The sequence below is a fragment of the Exophiala xenobiotica genome (genome assembly GCF_000835505.1).
Source record: "Exophiala xenobiotica strain CBS 118157 unplaced genomic scaffold supercont1.4, whole genome shotgun sequence".
In the NCBI taxonomy this organism is placed as follows: Eukaryota; Fungi; Ascomycota; class Eurotiomycetes; order Chaetothyriales; family Herpotrichiellaceae; genus Exophiala; species Exophiala xenobiotica.
In genome coordinates this window covers 407,342-421,291 of record NW_013562491.1, presented here as the reverse complement: position 1 = coordinate 421,291, position 13,950 = coordinate 407,342, and the positions used below count along the sequence as shown (strand labels likewise).

The following is a 13,950-nucleotide window of genomic DNA, read 5'->3' as shown; positions in this document are numbered from 1 at the left end:
CTATACTCACGACCGGCAAACATTCTGGCTTGTTATAGCAATCTTTCGACAAGCAGAGTATACCGACGTTGGTCTTAGATCTGGAAGGGTTTGCTGTGTTATGCTACGGGCTTGACTCAAGACTGCGCAAAATCCGAAAGCCTGATATTCTGCGCAGTCGGCAAACCTTCCTTCAACTGTGTTTTACACACCTTGACGTCGAGCACGTGTCGCCATCCAGACGGTCCTGATGAAATACCACAGTACGGAGTACTCCTTCAGTATCTTCTTCTTGACGTTTACACAGAGATTTCAATACGTGGCAGCGATAAAGAACGACAAGCCAATTGCCCACAACCCACTAAAAATTGGTCTTCAAGCCCCTTCTACCCTTTTCTTCAGACTCTCGTTGAATGCCTGGAACATATTCAAGGTCTGCTTGCCGGAGGACCAGGTAGGTCCATACAGAAAAGATAACAACCCTGCGAAGTCTTCGCCATTGATAAATGTTGTTCCGCCGGGCGTTTGCTTGCTCTCTTCAAAGCGGAAGTAGTGTTCTCCCTCAAAAATATAGGGTATGGAGCCTATCCAACGGAACTCTTCTGTCGAGTTGGCCTTGACAGACTATCAGCAAAAGGCACTACTCCCGTACACAATACACTTTTTTGAATGGAGATCACACGTACGAGAACAGTCGGGCTGAACTTGAAGCCTCCTGCATTGACACTCAACTTGTCGCCCTTGGTCGTCTCAGGCCCCTTGTGTCCGGCTATATTGAATCCTGTGTGCCATTCTGGGTACCTAGAGAAATCGAAAAACTAGATGGATGAGCCAGCGTCCGTTCAACCATGACATGAAAGGCTGTGCTTACCACGCTTCGAACTTCCGCAGGCGGCCGACTGATTTCGATCTCGCTACGTATTTTCGGAGCCATTCTGAATCGATGGAGCTACTTTATGTGGAGATAGCAGTGTTATACTACGAGGACTCCGTACTCCGTACAATATATCTGGATTGCTCTCGTCTCGTCCTATTCGCTTATCTAGATAAGAGCGTGCGAGGAGGCGATACTGTATCTGCACTAGTGGGAGAACATAATGCGCTGCAAATCTGGGGAGATTTGTCAGCGAACAATACATATCATGGTCTTGAACTGCACCGGACATTTAATCAGCATTCTGTACGGTAGATCATAATATCCACTGTCGCTGCATTTCGTTGACGCGTCCGTGAGTTGGTCACCAAAACTTTGGGCTTCTTCCTCTTCTCGATACCACAATTATCATGATGTGATGCATCGCAACTACGTGCATGCCAGGTACCTATATCGCCATCAGTTGACAGTACGTTGCGGTCCTACGACAATCCTACGGGTGATTCGGCCGGTTGAGGTTGATGCTGCTTAAACGTTAAAGCTTTGCAAGGCTGCACACGCATGTATATCATTCCCCCGACAGGAGCCGTTTGATGGTACAGACCCTGAGAACGTATGATTGAAGCACATGGGATCTAAGTATGGCGGCTCATTAAAGAAACTAATCCCCAACCTCACTTTCTGTGGACAAATGATCCACGCATCACAATGTTCCAAGGAAGCTTCCCGAGTAAAGCACACCAACAAGCTTTGGATAACCAATTGTACATGGTTTGTGCCTGACTTCCCCAGAGCTCAGAACCCCACGATATGCAAGGCCACTTGACGTAAGGATATTGGACATTTTTACATCCAGATGTCGTGGGTTTCGTGTGCTAGATATTCAGAAGCTATAAGAATGGCCGACTCGCTCTTGCCAGAGCTGGCATTGTCTAGTCTCCGTGCTAACAGGATCAAATCTGCTACCTTCTTCATCTTCTACCTTCTTCAATCTGTTATCTTCTTCCATCTGTTACCTTCTTAGACTCAGCTTTTCACAGACGTGACGTGCCTTTGACCCCTTGTCACAATGGCAATTCAGCAGGCTACCATCACCACGACCACGAGTGTGACAGAGTCCCGGAGCTCAAGTCGTGACGAGGGTTCCAGCTCTGAGGGTCGAAACAAGGAAACTGAACCGAACCGACTTGCCATTGCCCAGTCGCTAAGCCCGGAGGAATTGGTGGTCTTGAGCAAAAAGGTCAAATGGAAGGCCGATAAGCGCTTGATCGGTATGGCATGGATTATGTATGTCCTCAACTACTTTGACAGAGTAAGTCGTGGCCGCTTCCCCAGGACGATCCCGACTGATCCACTTTCCTAGAACGAAATTGGAGCGGCAAGAGTGATTGGCATGCAACAATCACTGAACATGACCACGACACAATTCGGTGTCGCGATTGCACTTTTCTTCGTCGGGTACATGTCCATGCAAGTCCCTTCGAACTTTCTCCTCACGAGGCTCCGTCCCTCATTATACCTTCCCGCATGCATGATTGTATGGGGTGCCTTATCAGTGGTGACTGCTTTCGTCCACTCGAAAGCTGAGCTGTACGTTGTTCGCTTCTTCCTGGGCTTCTTAGAGGCGCCGTTTACGGTCGGGCTCCTGTTCGTGGTATCATCTTGGTACACGAGGTCGGAGTTGGGTTTGCGAAGCGCATTGCTTCTGTCAGCACCCATGGTGGGTAGCGCATTTTCTGGTCTGCTCTCGGCTGCAATCTACCGGGGCATGGAAGGTGTCGCGGGCATTCAGGCGTGGAGATGGATGTTTATTCTTGGAGGTGCCTCCACCGTTCTGGTCGCCTTTGTCGCATTCTGGGTCCTTCCGGATTTCCCTTCGAATACTCGCTGGCTATCCCCCGAGGAACGCTCAGTGGCCGAGTGGCGACTGATTCTCGATGCTGGCCAAGTGGACGAAGATGGCGACCCAAGCTGGTCTTATGGCGTAAGATCGGCGCTACGGGACTGGCGAGGGTATGCTTTTGCCCTGATGTGTCTATTAGGATCGCTTGCTGCTTCGACCAACGGATTCTTTCCATCGGTGGTCAAGACTCTCGGATTCCGTCGCACCAACACTCTCTTGCTCACAGCTCCTCCTTATCTGGTTGCTGTAGTCGTCGCGATACTCAACAGCTGGTGTTCTGATCGTTTCCGCAACTGCTCCTTCTTCATTATTTGGCCACTCCTGGCGGCCATCATTGGGTTCATTGTAACAGCAACCTGCTCCGACCTGGGCGCTCGGTATTTGGCCATGTTCCTGATGATTGCCGCAGGACATAGTGCCAATGCGGTGGTCATTGCTTGGGTCCAGAAGAGTGTGATTCGGCCTCGAACAAAACGAGCAGTGACTATTGCTTTTGTCAATTGCATAGGCGGTTTCTCCCATGTAAGCGTGGTCCTCCTTCCAAGACTGAAGACGTACGTTCGTCCACAAAAGTCCTTGTCCTAACGCAGATGTGATAGATCATAAGCTCCTTTCTCTATCGCGACAGATGGGCGCCACGATACACCATCGCCATGACGGTCAATTCAGCATCGGCTCTGGCAACAATACTGCTTGCAGTTGTCATGCGCATGGTTCTCCGTCGTGCCAACCGGAAGCTCAATGAGGGTACTGATGTAGCTTCGGTGATGCACGGCGAGTCAAACGCAGAGATTGCAGGCTTGTCCGAACAGGAAAGGCGGACGGCCAAGGAGGGCTTCAGATATGTTACGTGAGTGGCCCTCAAGGCTATGCACCAGCAAGGGGAAAGGATTGCGCGTGCTGGAAGCTGCCTCACATCTTTCTCCCACATTGGGTTTGGATCGAAAGGAAGCTCCCCAGATGAGTTCAGAAATGGACAGGCCAGGACAAGTAGGTATCCAATTGGAAACGCGCCACAGACACATGTGATAGCGCAACCTTACGTTGTGTTGCATGTTGCTGGATGCAAAACTTGCCGGTTCACCACGCTCCCTGTCTTTTTCCATCTTCTCTTTCACCGAGCTTTTTCATCGGCGCTTGTAGTGGCAAGAATTGCACCAGGCCACATACTGTATGGTCCGTCCAACCGTGATGGCTGACAGGATGTCAACCCGTGCGCGGAACTTGCCGACGTAGTGGCAATCCCGAGATCTCGACTTGATCGCCAACGATTCTCAGACGCCAGCTCCGAAGGCAGCCTCCAAAAACTTCCCGAGGAACGATCAACAGATGATATGTATGGGACTCACTTCCAGCCTCGGCAACCCGGATTAGGAAGGTCGATACCCTTGCTGCAGCTTGTGCATCGCGACGTTTACCATTTACCAAAGCGTGCAAAGCTTCCTCCAGATTGGCAATTGCTGCACCGAAGTCAAGATACGAGACGATCCCACCACTTTAGGCGGGTCCTTGAAAACAACGGGGAATCCCAACCAATCCGTGGAGTGGGAATGCGGCTATGGCCAGCACAATGACATCCAGCCACCAAATGATTGGCTTCATGTATACGCCCCGAAACTCGTCCTCCGAAAGCTGTCTCTCAGATCTTGCCATGTCACCCTCCCCAACGATTCGAACTGACCGAGTAACTGACTGAGCCACACTCCCATTACGCAGCAGTCGTGTCGTCAATGTTTCGTAACAGGGACCGGTTAACGGTATGTTGCTTGACCGTTGTCCTTGCCCAATAACCGTCAAGGACAGAGCATACGTGGTGGCCTGCATAAGGCTCTTTTCTCAAGCAACAGGGACGGTGAGCTGCCTGCCTGCCTGGCACTGCGGACTGCGCCATTACGCTCGCCAAATTTCTGGTCCGGATCCAATCATTGTCCTGCCTTTACTAATTCGACTCTCAGTCATTGCGACCGCTGTCATTGGATATACTACTTGATGGCCGGCCAGACTCGAGACTTTGCACATCCGCCATGGCCTCTCCTCAAGATTTTACTCCCTTGGCAGGTCTCAAAGCCAAGCAAGAACGCATTCGAGACAACCAGAGACGCAGTCGGGCTAGACGACAGGAATACTTGGCCGAGCTAGAGCAGAGACTGGAGCAGTGTCGTGTTACCTGTCGTGAGGCCGACCTACTTCGGCAGAGCTTTCACGAGCTTCAAGCCGAAAACGCCCACCTACGAGGGCTTCTAAGCACAGCTGGAGTCAGTCCCGATCTTGTCGAATCTTCCCTGCGTCAGCGCTCACAACAGAGCTCCAACACCGACCAGAATGCCTCAAACACAACAAACTTACGACAACTCAAACCGAAATTAAATCCTCTTGCCCTACCCACGAACCTCGCACCCCCTGCCACTTGGAAGGCACACCAGAGGTCCATGTCGATGAGTGCTACACAGTCTGTCCATTCGAGAACACAAATGTCCTCGGCAGCTTCTTCATGCTGTGCTGAAGTACCGCGAATCTCTCCGCCGCCAGAAGTACTGCCTTCACAAGTAAACCTTTCCAGCTTCGTCGACCAATCTGGTTTGCCCATGGGAACAACTGGCGAAATCCCTGGTCAGCCTCCCTCCACATCCACAGCAACTCTTGCGCTAGATTGGCTTTTTGATGACCCGGACACCTCGTGGGACAACTTCGCTATACAGTCGAATGAACACTTCATGACAGAACATGAAAGCTTTTCTAGGTCAGCAACATGACAATTGTGCTCCTCTGGGCAGTCAAGAGAAGGAAACAATACACTATGCTCCTCTGCTACTGACCTACAATCAATAAAGCTATTCGGGGTAGAGGACATGCCTGCAAGCATCAACTCAGCAGCGCAACGTCTCATCCACCTCGAAGATCATGGCACGATAACTTTTGTTGGATTCAATCATCAAAAAGCCTTTCCTCTATAGTCTGTCGATCGTTCCGTGGTTCTTAATTCGTGAGTGTCTTTGGACAGCTTGGAGCGCACTCAGAACCGTATGGAGGAGCCGAGTCCGGTCTATCTATCAGGGCCCGCAATGTCACAAATAGGGTATCACATTACCAGCCTCACGAGGAAAGATTCTGCAATTTTGATCCACCAATATCTAGACCGGAGCTATGTCTACAATGTCATGATCACAAAAGGCACAATCACTGCTCGATCCAAATCCGAGCCATCCTGCCAACGAATCAAGAAGGCGTCACTCCCACACCCTGTTCGGATCCAGCATGGTGGTAAGTGGCACATTGGTCGTGCTGGAAGAGTTAGACTTTGAAAGAGCACGTCGACGGGTCCAGAACAGCGCCCCCTCCATCAGGAGGATCACAATTATCGAGACAACCCCTGCACCGGCTGCCTTGCTGTTGGAACCAGCCAAAAGGAAGCCCCTGTTCCATGGTTAGGCTTGCGGAAATGGATTAAAGCAAGGAACCACCCAACTTACAACACGGTGTTCAGCATCCCGAACCATATGATCCCTCTCCCGAACAAGATGTGTACGTACGACACCACTGTTCTTCCTTTGAACTTTTTGTAGTTCATGTGGTGTCGGTAGCCCAGCATGCCTTGGACAAACGCTAGCACAACAATCACGATGCCAATGATCTGGTGCGCGAAGTTAAAGTCGGCCCATTCAACACCGAGAGCACTGAGGGGGATCGCGACGCAAAGTCCAATGAGACATGCGACTGAAGTGAAAAGTTGTACAATCCAGTGGATCTTGAAGGAACGAAACGCCCTCAACGAGACAGCACCTAGTGGAAATGCAATGACAAAAGCCACACCGAGCAGGATAGCATGCAGGACGACAAGGTCGTTGATGTACCCGGGTTGTGCCGTTGTGTTGATGTTGGAGGTGCCAGTGACTGAGGGCACACTGGCAGCTGTGCCCCGGGCCTTGTTCATGTTGGTGAAGAAAACTCCTGGAACAGAGGAGTTAGTGGCAACAAGATTGACATTCAGAGGGAAGGAACGGCACCATAGTGAGAATGTTGCTTGATGTCAGCATTCTGAGAATTTGACCTGACAGGATCCCCAGGGCCAATGGCCCAGATCCATGGTTGTTCAGTGGAGGTTATGTCAATCGAGTTTCCCGAGTATTGGGTGCAGTTGAAGCATTGGATGTCGGCTGTCAAACTTGAACCGTCGTCGGAGGTCTTTAGAACGCGGTACTGAAGTCCATCGAAAGCTTCAGGTGTATCATGGCCACTAATTTGATGGTCAGAATGCTGCTGCAGAGAAAGGAGCCAGGGCATGGATCAGTTCAGACATACCGTCCAGTTCGGACGCTCACTGTAGCTTCTGTGACAATCAGCAACAATTTTCCTCCTTCGGCGGACAGCATGACTTGTTTACCATCTGAATCGGTGGAAGGATAGAGGATGAACATCAATGAGCCATCCATCTTGTCGCCCGTGCCAATGGCACCCCACCCGGCACTCGAGGGCACAGATAATTGGAACAGCAATTCATTTTGGTCGGAGCCCGTGCCAGACCCATTACTAGTACTGTTGGTGTATGTTGACAGGGCAAATCCCAGGTGTGATGGTTTATCGTAGAACTGCACGAAACTGCCGGCAGCCAGCTGGAGCTGCCAGAGCGCTGTGATGCGATGGCATGGTCAGCAATTATTTGCGAAGTGTTCGCGGAAACATTCAAGAATCTTGCTGAAGTGTAAGAACACATACTCCAGATGGTGAAGAGAGTCAGGATCTTGGTTTGGGGGAACATCATGGTAGTTGCAACCAGGCTCGAGGTCTGTGGAAATATCAACAGTAGGTAGTTTGCAATTTGGGGGAGATGAGATCTAAAGGAGCAAGAAGTCTAGAATCGACGGGACATGAGAAATCAGAAAGCAAAGCATCGAACACCCTCGTTCCTGCAAGCGGCGTCGAATACAATTTATATACAGAAGCCGGATGAGGGCAGCTGGCCTAGGCTAGGCCTCATTTATGGCCAAGTCAACGGGCACCGGTCCGTACCTATGTAGAAGAATGATCGCCCTGGTTGCCTCCTCCCATGTGGCGCAGGAACAGGATTGCGTACCACAGTGCTTTCTCAGTCGAGTTCTGCGACAGTTCAAATAACGGTGTACAAAGACAGCCATTCAGCATCGTGGGGATTGTCACCCGATCCGCATTGCGTCTTTTCAGACAGGGCAAAGTCACTGCCTCCTGCCCGAAACCGATATTGCGAGGACGCCTGTAGGCTACGGGCGGGCACGCGCTACTCGTAGGTGGAAGCCTGAAAAAGGGGGATGTCCGCGCGTTTGTGTGACGGTCGTCCGCTGAACCCTGGACGTGGATCGTGTTTGTGTTTGGGGGTTTGGCTGGAATGCGCCGTGCCCTTTTGGGCCTTCATTTTTCGAAATGCAGTGGTGGTTGGAAATAGGGTCGTTGTGATTGGTCAGGCGGGGATTGGTGGCAGTGATGATGATGACCGCCCAGGATGCGAAGGGGCAAGTAACGTGACCGTATGGCCACTGCGGTGGGAGGAGTGACAGTGTCGTACGAAATTTCCAATCGGTCGGAGTGGTCATGGTAAGGTTGTGGTTTTCCGAGACGTATAAGAAACGGAATGTCATGGGTGACTGCTATGCTGTGCTTTCATCTGGCGCTCTTCCCACCCCTGGCGGACGCGTATACCCTTTCTTTTTCGAGAGTTTGAGGTTTCAGACCGCCATCTTGACACGGCGATATGGATGCAAATAGACATGGAAATGACATCGAGGCCGGGCTTGGGAGAGGAGGAGTGGTGGTGCTGGTCCCATCGCCTACACCTGCGCCTGCACGATCGTCCGGGCAGACGGGCATGAGGACGACCAAATTGAAGGAACGGCATAAGATGAATGGGGGTCTTCTTCGGGACTTTATTATTGGTTTTGCGGATGGATTGACCGTGCCGTTTGCGTTGACCGCCGGCTTGTCGTCGTATGTTGTTACGAAATTTTCGGGAAAGAATGTGCTCTGCTGACGTGGATGGATCATGGTAGTCTCGGATCGTCCAAACTCGTGGTCACGGGTGGATTGGCGGAATTGTTTAGCGGAGCGATTTCGATGGGATTGGGAGCGTACCTGGCCACGATCACGGATAAGCAGCATTATGACACCGAGCGGGTGCGGGAGAAGAAGGAGTTGCAGGAATGCCCGGACGAGGAGACGGAGGAGATTTACCAGATTCTGTGCGCGTACGGACCTGAGAGGGACGTTGTTGCACCGTAAGTGTTTGCCTTCCTGTCAGGAACCCTGTCGTCACCTTGCCCAAACGCAGAATATGAGGCCTCGAGTCGGACAGCTAGAACTCCTGGCGCTGACCTACGCTTGATAGATTCGTGGACGGATTGAAGAAGGACCCTGAGCAGTGGATCCAGGTATGGCGCAGTACATCGGAGGACGCTGGTGGTGGGTGCTAATCAAGAATCTGTGGCAGTTCATGATGGATTTCGAATTGAAGTTGCAACGGCCTGTCAGAGGTGGGGCGTATATCTCGTCGGCGACAATGGGGATCGCGTATTTTGTCGGTTTGTGTCCAAGAAACGTTGATGAATCCACGCTGGATGCTGACCAGTTTCTGAAAGGTGGACTGTTGCCTATGATACCGTATTTTGCAATTCGGCACGCAACGACGGCGCTGTTCGTGTCGATCGGAATCACGGCGCTCATCCTTATGGTCTTTGGGTACTTGAAGTGTGCATATGCCGGGTGCAGGCCAACACAGTCCGTCATAGGAGCGGTACAGACACTGTGCGTTGGGGCGGTCGCTGCGGGTGCAAGTTACGGAATCGTCCGAGCGGTCAATTCGAGTGATATTACCTGATATTGGTGGACTTAACCCGCTCATGTCAGGACCTGGAGCTGATATTGGGAGATTTTGGGCCAGTGTCTGCTAGCAGTGTAAGGCGCTGCTTATTGCCTTTGTGCATCATTGTAATCTCTGAAAGGGAAGCCATGTCTCATTTAAGAACGTGACATGCATCTCTGGATGAACTGCGGTCTTCATAGAGAGAGAAGAGATGGAGGGCACAAGCTGACGTCTGCTATCTTATCAACACCTCGTTAGCGTGCCAAGTTCTATAGAGCCTTGCAGCAGTAACGAGTCAGTTGACAACAAATCACGTGGTGTAATGAATCGTGCTGTCACAACTTGGCAGCAACTTCCTGTCAATTGTTGATGGCTCTGACATTCATCTCATTCCATCTGATCGCGAACTGTGTACTTCCCACCTTCTAGGCTCTATATCGAGACTCAACCAAACCTTTCCTGCTACCACAATGGCCGACTCTCCTGGCGAGCGACCGCCATCCGATGCCGAAGGGCTAGATCGACCTTCAGAGAACGAAGACCAACTCGACGATCTGCATGATGAGTTCGATGAACCGTCAAGAGCAGAAGCTGCAGATCCGGCAGATCCAGACTCTGACGATGAATCCCTCCTCTCCGAAGTTGACGAAGCTCAGTTCGCAGACTTTGATCCGACCGCTGTTCAAGTTGCACCTGATTTTGATACGCTCAACAAAGCCATCAAAGTGAAGAAGCGAAAGAGAGCCGATGGCGAAGAAGAGGCGCCCAAAAAGAAGAAAGAGAGAACAAGAGAGCGGGCCAGAACGAACCGTCGAAGACAAGACAGCGACGATGGCTTTTCTGGTGGTGAACAAATCGAGGGGAAGAGACGTGGAACGAAATCAAAGCCAGACGGTGAAAAGAAACAGAGACCTAGGGTCGAGATCGACGAAGAGGCTTTGAGTCCTGAAGAACGAAGACGACGCGCGCTAGACCGGGCCATGGATGCTGCTGTGAAGAAATCTTCGGCTAAGAGAATTCGCAAGGGTGATATTGTAAGTTCTCATCCTCCAGTTGCGAGTCTGCCTTCTCACGCATGTAGGATCTTGAGCAAGCGGCCGACCAAGAAATCGAAGAGATGCGCAACCGCATGATCGCAGCGGCAGAGGCTGATGGGGAGCTGGTTCGACAAGGGCTACCGGCGTCTCAGAAACTGAAAATGCTTCCAGAGGTTGTCAGCTTACTGAATCGCAACACGCTTGTTCAGTCTATTTTGGACCCGGAGACGAACCTCTTGGAAGCCGTACGATTCTTCCTCGAACCGCTCAGTGATGGCAGCCTTCCGGCATACAACATCCAGCGTGAATTGTTTGCAGCACTTGCAAAGCTTCCGATGAATAAGGAGACCTTGATATCTTCCGGCATCGGTAAAGTCATGTTGTTTTATCGAAAATCGAAGAGAGCAGAACCGGCAATCAAGCGACAGGCCACGAAGTTGATGGAGGAATGGTCGAGACCAATTCTGCAGAGAAGCGATGACTACACGAAGAAGACTTGGGCGAGAGCAACTTATGATCCAACGAAGAGAAGAGATGACCTTAGTCAACCAGCGATCGTGCCGAAGGCAACAGCCAAGGTTGCGCCTGGTCAGAAACAGAGCAATAGAGCGAGACTGCTACCAGGTGCCACGAGCTATACCATTGTGCCAGAGGTGTCGACAATCGTGAGACGGTAGAGAGGAATCTTGAGTTTACCACTGGGCGGCAGACAAGCGGGTGACAAGGAATTTATGATCACTTTGCGATGGTACTTCCACTTTCGGCGCTCTGCGATGATGCTTCTTCTTATGGCGTCGAGGGGTGATCTCTTGACCAAGGTCACAACAATTCAGCTTTTTCCTTGCACCCATTTCACAACAATCATTCATATCACCGCATGGCTATGAGATGATCCTTGACTGTTCTCTTCCACGCTGAATGGTTGTACAATAGCAATCAATCAGGGCCGGCTTTTCATGAGGTCCCGTCCTTGTTGATAACTCTTTCAAGTCGTTCATCTCCAAATACCGACACGTTCACATCTTGCTTCTCTTGGATATTCACAGCATCAGCACTGCGCAACTGGACATTGCGGCCGCACAGCTCGTAGCAGCACTGTAAGATGCACCAATCTCTATGTTTGGTATTCCTTAACCAGTGCCAACAGCAGAACATTGCCTCCTGTGCAGCAGACCTTTTCCGCCGCCATTACATCTACGGAGCTCAGCTCCGCGTGGCATCGCCTGCAAAACAACATCAAAATGAACAAGAACACACATCAACTCGGCAGCCCTTTTAGCTCTCCGACTTTGAGTACTGCGCTCTTCCCCTCTGCTGCGGCAAGTGGTGATCCCGTAAGCGCGGCACCTCCTCCTGAATCTTCTGCTGGTCGACCTGGACCTTCTGGCGCCGGCTCCGTCGAACAGGCATCTCCTGTTGGAGAGTCTACATCCGATTTCGACGTTGCAGATTGGTTTGAAATAGACGTCGCTTCTTCAACTCCGCCACACCAGCCGGCTGCTGCGCAAAACGAGTCCTCTGAGGCGGACGTTACGGATGGAGAGCCACCAACGAAGAAGCCCAAGCTTTCGGAGCAACCCTCGACGCCGGAGGACCGGATCATACCATCGCAGGATACGGTGCCGCCCTCAGCTCCAGGCAAGGCTTCCAAGTCCGAAACCAGTACCGTGTCTCCCGATACTCCCACTCCACGTGCAGATCTGGCGAATGGAACCGAGGTATTCCTTCTCGACGAGCAGGGAAACAGCGTCGCGTGCTCGGAGACAGTCCAGCCGCTTGGTTTACATACCTTGCCGGTCAATAGGGCTGACCCGAGTAGCGTCGGGAACCTGGAGAATTCCGGTCGCTTCCAGGCGCCATGCATCTTTCTTGTGCTTGGCCGATGTCCGCTAGCCGCAGCTGAAGGAAAGTGGGCGTACAAGATCATTCCGAAGAATGGCATTGGGCCAGAGAGAGTGGTTGCGCGTCGCGAGTTGTTGGTGCCGGTGCGCTTCCGACCTGGCGATTATGTGTACTATCTTGAGGATGGGGAGAGATGGGAGGCCGTGGTCGAGGCGGTAGAGGTGTTGGAACGCCTGCGCCGCTACAATGTCTACATCACGCGCCAGGGTCAAAGTAAATTCTTGGTTACGGACGACCTCTTGGAGATCTACAGTGGCCAGGGCCTGGATGCATGAAGTGTGTTGGATAGATGGGGAATTGGGTGTCTGTGTGGGTAGACAGTTAGTGGTTAGTTTGGCACCACGGTGCACGTCCATCGCAATCGATGGGCATAATAGAACAAGTCAAACTGGTGTCGTGGTGTCTGTTCAAAACAACTGATAGTGGAATAACAGGAGCGTCGTTGACATCCCGACGTCCGTCCATGCCACTTGACGATGAAAACGGTGTTGATATGTTTGCTGTATCTGCGCACAGGTACAGGTGTTTTGGGGTGCTTGTTTGCGCGCGGATCGTCCACCATGCGCGACAGCACCGATGAGAACGAGGAAGAACCATGCACTTCTGAAGAACCATGCATGATGTTGACGTTTTGATACCCTTCCGTCGTAAAGGTAGGTATGGCGACATAGAGTTTGTTATTTGCCGGGTCTACAAAGGGGGGTTTGCCTCGCATCGCCTTCAATGCCCCAGACAAACCACTGCGTCGGGGTGGTACCTGTGGTCTGATGGAGCTCCTGCAAAATTTCCCTCGCCTGTACGGAGTACCAGAAGTAATTATCTAGCAGAGTGGCCAATTCGATTTTGCCATGGATACTGTGTAGGTTGCGGCTCAGTTCCAAGAAGCAGAGCAGAGCAGACACCGTGCGGGCTTTGAAAAAAAGGGATGTGTTCGGCGACTGTTATTAAAACGGTCACGCCATCGAGAAGAGGACCTCACGTGTCTACTACGACATTCTGTTCTGTCGTGGTGTCGCATGCGCTATTGTAGCTGTGGTGTATGGATATGAGTGCTCTGGGCTGGGTGGTAGGGAGCGCACAGAGAGCAAGCTTGATCAAGATGATCCCCCAAGGGTAATTGTGGCTCCAAAAGCGCGACGAAGAGAAGGCCGAGTGTTTGCCGCTTAGGTACTCGTACCTGAGAAGGAGGTACGGAGTATCTCATCGAGTAAGGTACCTGGTGAGTCTAGACGGCGGCAAAACGTTTCAACGCGCTTAATTCGCGGCGCTCTGACGATTCCAAGCCTGGGACTGGGTCACTGGGTCGCCGGGTCGCTGGGACTGTGCTGCGTGATTATTCAGGCTGGTATTCCGTACGGAGGGAGTAATTTAGCTGGTCTCGCTGGTCTCTGAGCCTGGTGGCCTGGCACCTGGGTGGACGTTTCGTCGG

General features: G+C 51.7%; 6 protein-coding genes across 7 annotated transcripts; 3 read left to right on the top strand and 3 right to left on the bottom strand.

Annotated features, from left to right (window-relative positions):
- Nucleotides 1-216: 216 nt before the first annotated feature.
- On the bottom strand, nucleotides 217-981 carry PV05_06316 (uncharacterized protein). Its single transcript, XM_013459038.1, has 3 exons — nucleotides 851-981; nucleotides 666-797; nucleotides 217-594 (listed from the first exon to the last, which is right to left on the bottom strand). The coding sequence occupies exons 1-3, from the start codon at nucleotides 911-913 to the stop codon at nucleotides 355-357; spliced, it is 435 nt and encodes a 144-aa protein (XP_013314492.1). The 5' UTR covers nucleotides 914-981; the 3' UTR covers nucleotides 217-354.
- A 941-nt stretch (nucleotides 982-1,922) lies between these two features.
- PV05_06315 (uncharacterized protein) lies at nucleotides 1,923-3,610 on the top strand (the record flags this gene model as incomplete). Its single annotated transcript, XM_013459037.1, has 3 exons — nucleotides 1,923-2,165; nucleotides 2,217-3,278; nucleotides 3,356-3,610. The coding sequence occupies 3 exons, from the start codon at nucleotides 1,923-1,925 to the stop codon at nucleotides 3,608-3,610; spliced, it is 1,560 nt and encodes a 519-aa protein (XP_013314491.1).
- A 2,373-nt stretch (nucleotides 3,611-5,983) lies between these two features.
- Nucleotides 5,984-7,512, bottom strand: PV05_06314 (uncharacterized protein; the record flags this gene model as incomplete). The annotated part of the gene is made up of 5 exons (XM_013459036.1): nucleotides 5,984-6,170; nucleotides 6,227-6,704; nucleotides 6,761-6,990; nucleotides 7,056-7,383; nucleotides 7,470-7,512. The coding sequence occupies 5 exons, from the start codon at nucleotides 7,510-7,512 to the stop codon at nucleotides 5,984-5,986; spliced, it is 1,266 nt and encodes a 421-aa protein (XP_013314490.1).
- Nucleotides 7,513-8,478: 966 nt separating this feature from the next.
- Nucleotides 8,479-9,597, top strand: PV05_06313 (uncharacterized protein; the record flags this gene model as incomplete). The annotated part of the gene is made up of 5 exons (XM_013459035.1): nucleotides 8,479-8,711; nucleotides 8,774-8,998; nucleotides 9,109-9,151; nucleotides 9,211-9,301; nucleotides 9,359-9,597. 5 exons carry the CDS (start codon nucleotides 8,479-8,481, stop codon nucleotides 9,595-9,597), a joined length of 831 nt encoding a protein of 276 aa, XP_013314489.1.
- A 365-nt stretch (nucleotides 9,598-9,962) lies between these two features.
- Nucleotides 9,963-12,913, top strand: PV05_06312. 2 transcript variants are annotated; one of them, XM_013459033.1, is made up of 3 exons: nucleotides 9,963-10,616; nucleotides 10,664-11,716; nucleotides 11,767-12,913. In XM_013459033.1, exons 1-2 carry the CDS (start codon nucleotides 10,053-10,055, stop codon nucleotides 11,294-11,296), a joined length of 1,197 nt encoding a protein of 398 aa, XP_013314487.1. In that variant the 5' UTR covers nucleotides 9,963-10,052; the 3' UTR covers nucleotides 11,297-11,716; nucleotides 11,767-12,913. The 2 variants fall into 2 exon arrangements, with proteins under 2 accessions (XP_013314487.1, XP_013314488.1); XM_013459034.1 differs by having other exon boundaries at nucleotides 10,664-12,913.
- PV05_06311 (uncharacterized protein) lies at nucleotides 11,852-13,440 on the bottom strand. The gene has a single exon (XM_013459032.1). The coding sequence runs from the start codon at nucleotides 12,559-12,561 to the stop codon at nucleotides 11,878-11,880; it is 684 nt and encodes a 227-aa protein (XP_013314486.1). The 5' UTR covers nucleotides 12,562-13,440; the 3' UTR covers nucleotides 11,852-11,877.
- Between the last annotated feature and the right edge of the window lie 510 nt (nucleotides 13,441-13,950).

What these genes read in the sequence shown, in the direction of transcription:
- PV05_06312 (XM_013459033.1), top strand. Translation starts at nt 10,053, where the DNA reads ATGGCCGACTCTCCTGGCGAGCGACCGCCATCCGATGCCGAAGGGCTA. An exon ending in GAATTCGCAAGGGTGATATT is followed by an intron (nt 10,617 to 10,663) that starts GTAAGTTCTCAT and finishes TCACGCATGTAG; the next exon opens with GATCTTGAGCAAGCGGCCGA.
- PV05_06316 (XM_013459038.1), bottom strand. Translation starts at nt 913, where the DNA reads ATGGCTCCGAAAATACGTAGCGAGATCGAAATCAGTCGGCCGCCTGCG. An exon ending in CTGCGGAAGTTCGAAGCGTG is followed by an intron (nt 798 to 850) that starts GTAAGCACAGCC and finishes TCATCCATCTAG; the next exon opens with TTTTTCGATTTCTCTAGGTA. An exon ending in AGTTCAGCCCGACTGTTCTC is followed by an intron (nt 595 to 665) that starts GTACGTGTGATC and finishes TAGTCTGTCAAG; the next exon opens with GCCAACTCGACAGAAGAGTT.
- PV05_06311 (XM_013459032.1), bottom strand. Translation starts at nt 12,561, where the DNA reads ATGCCATTCTTCGGAATGATCTTGTACGCCCACTTTCCTTCAGCTGCG.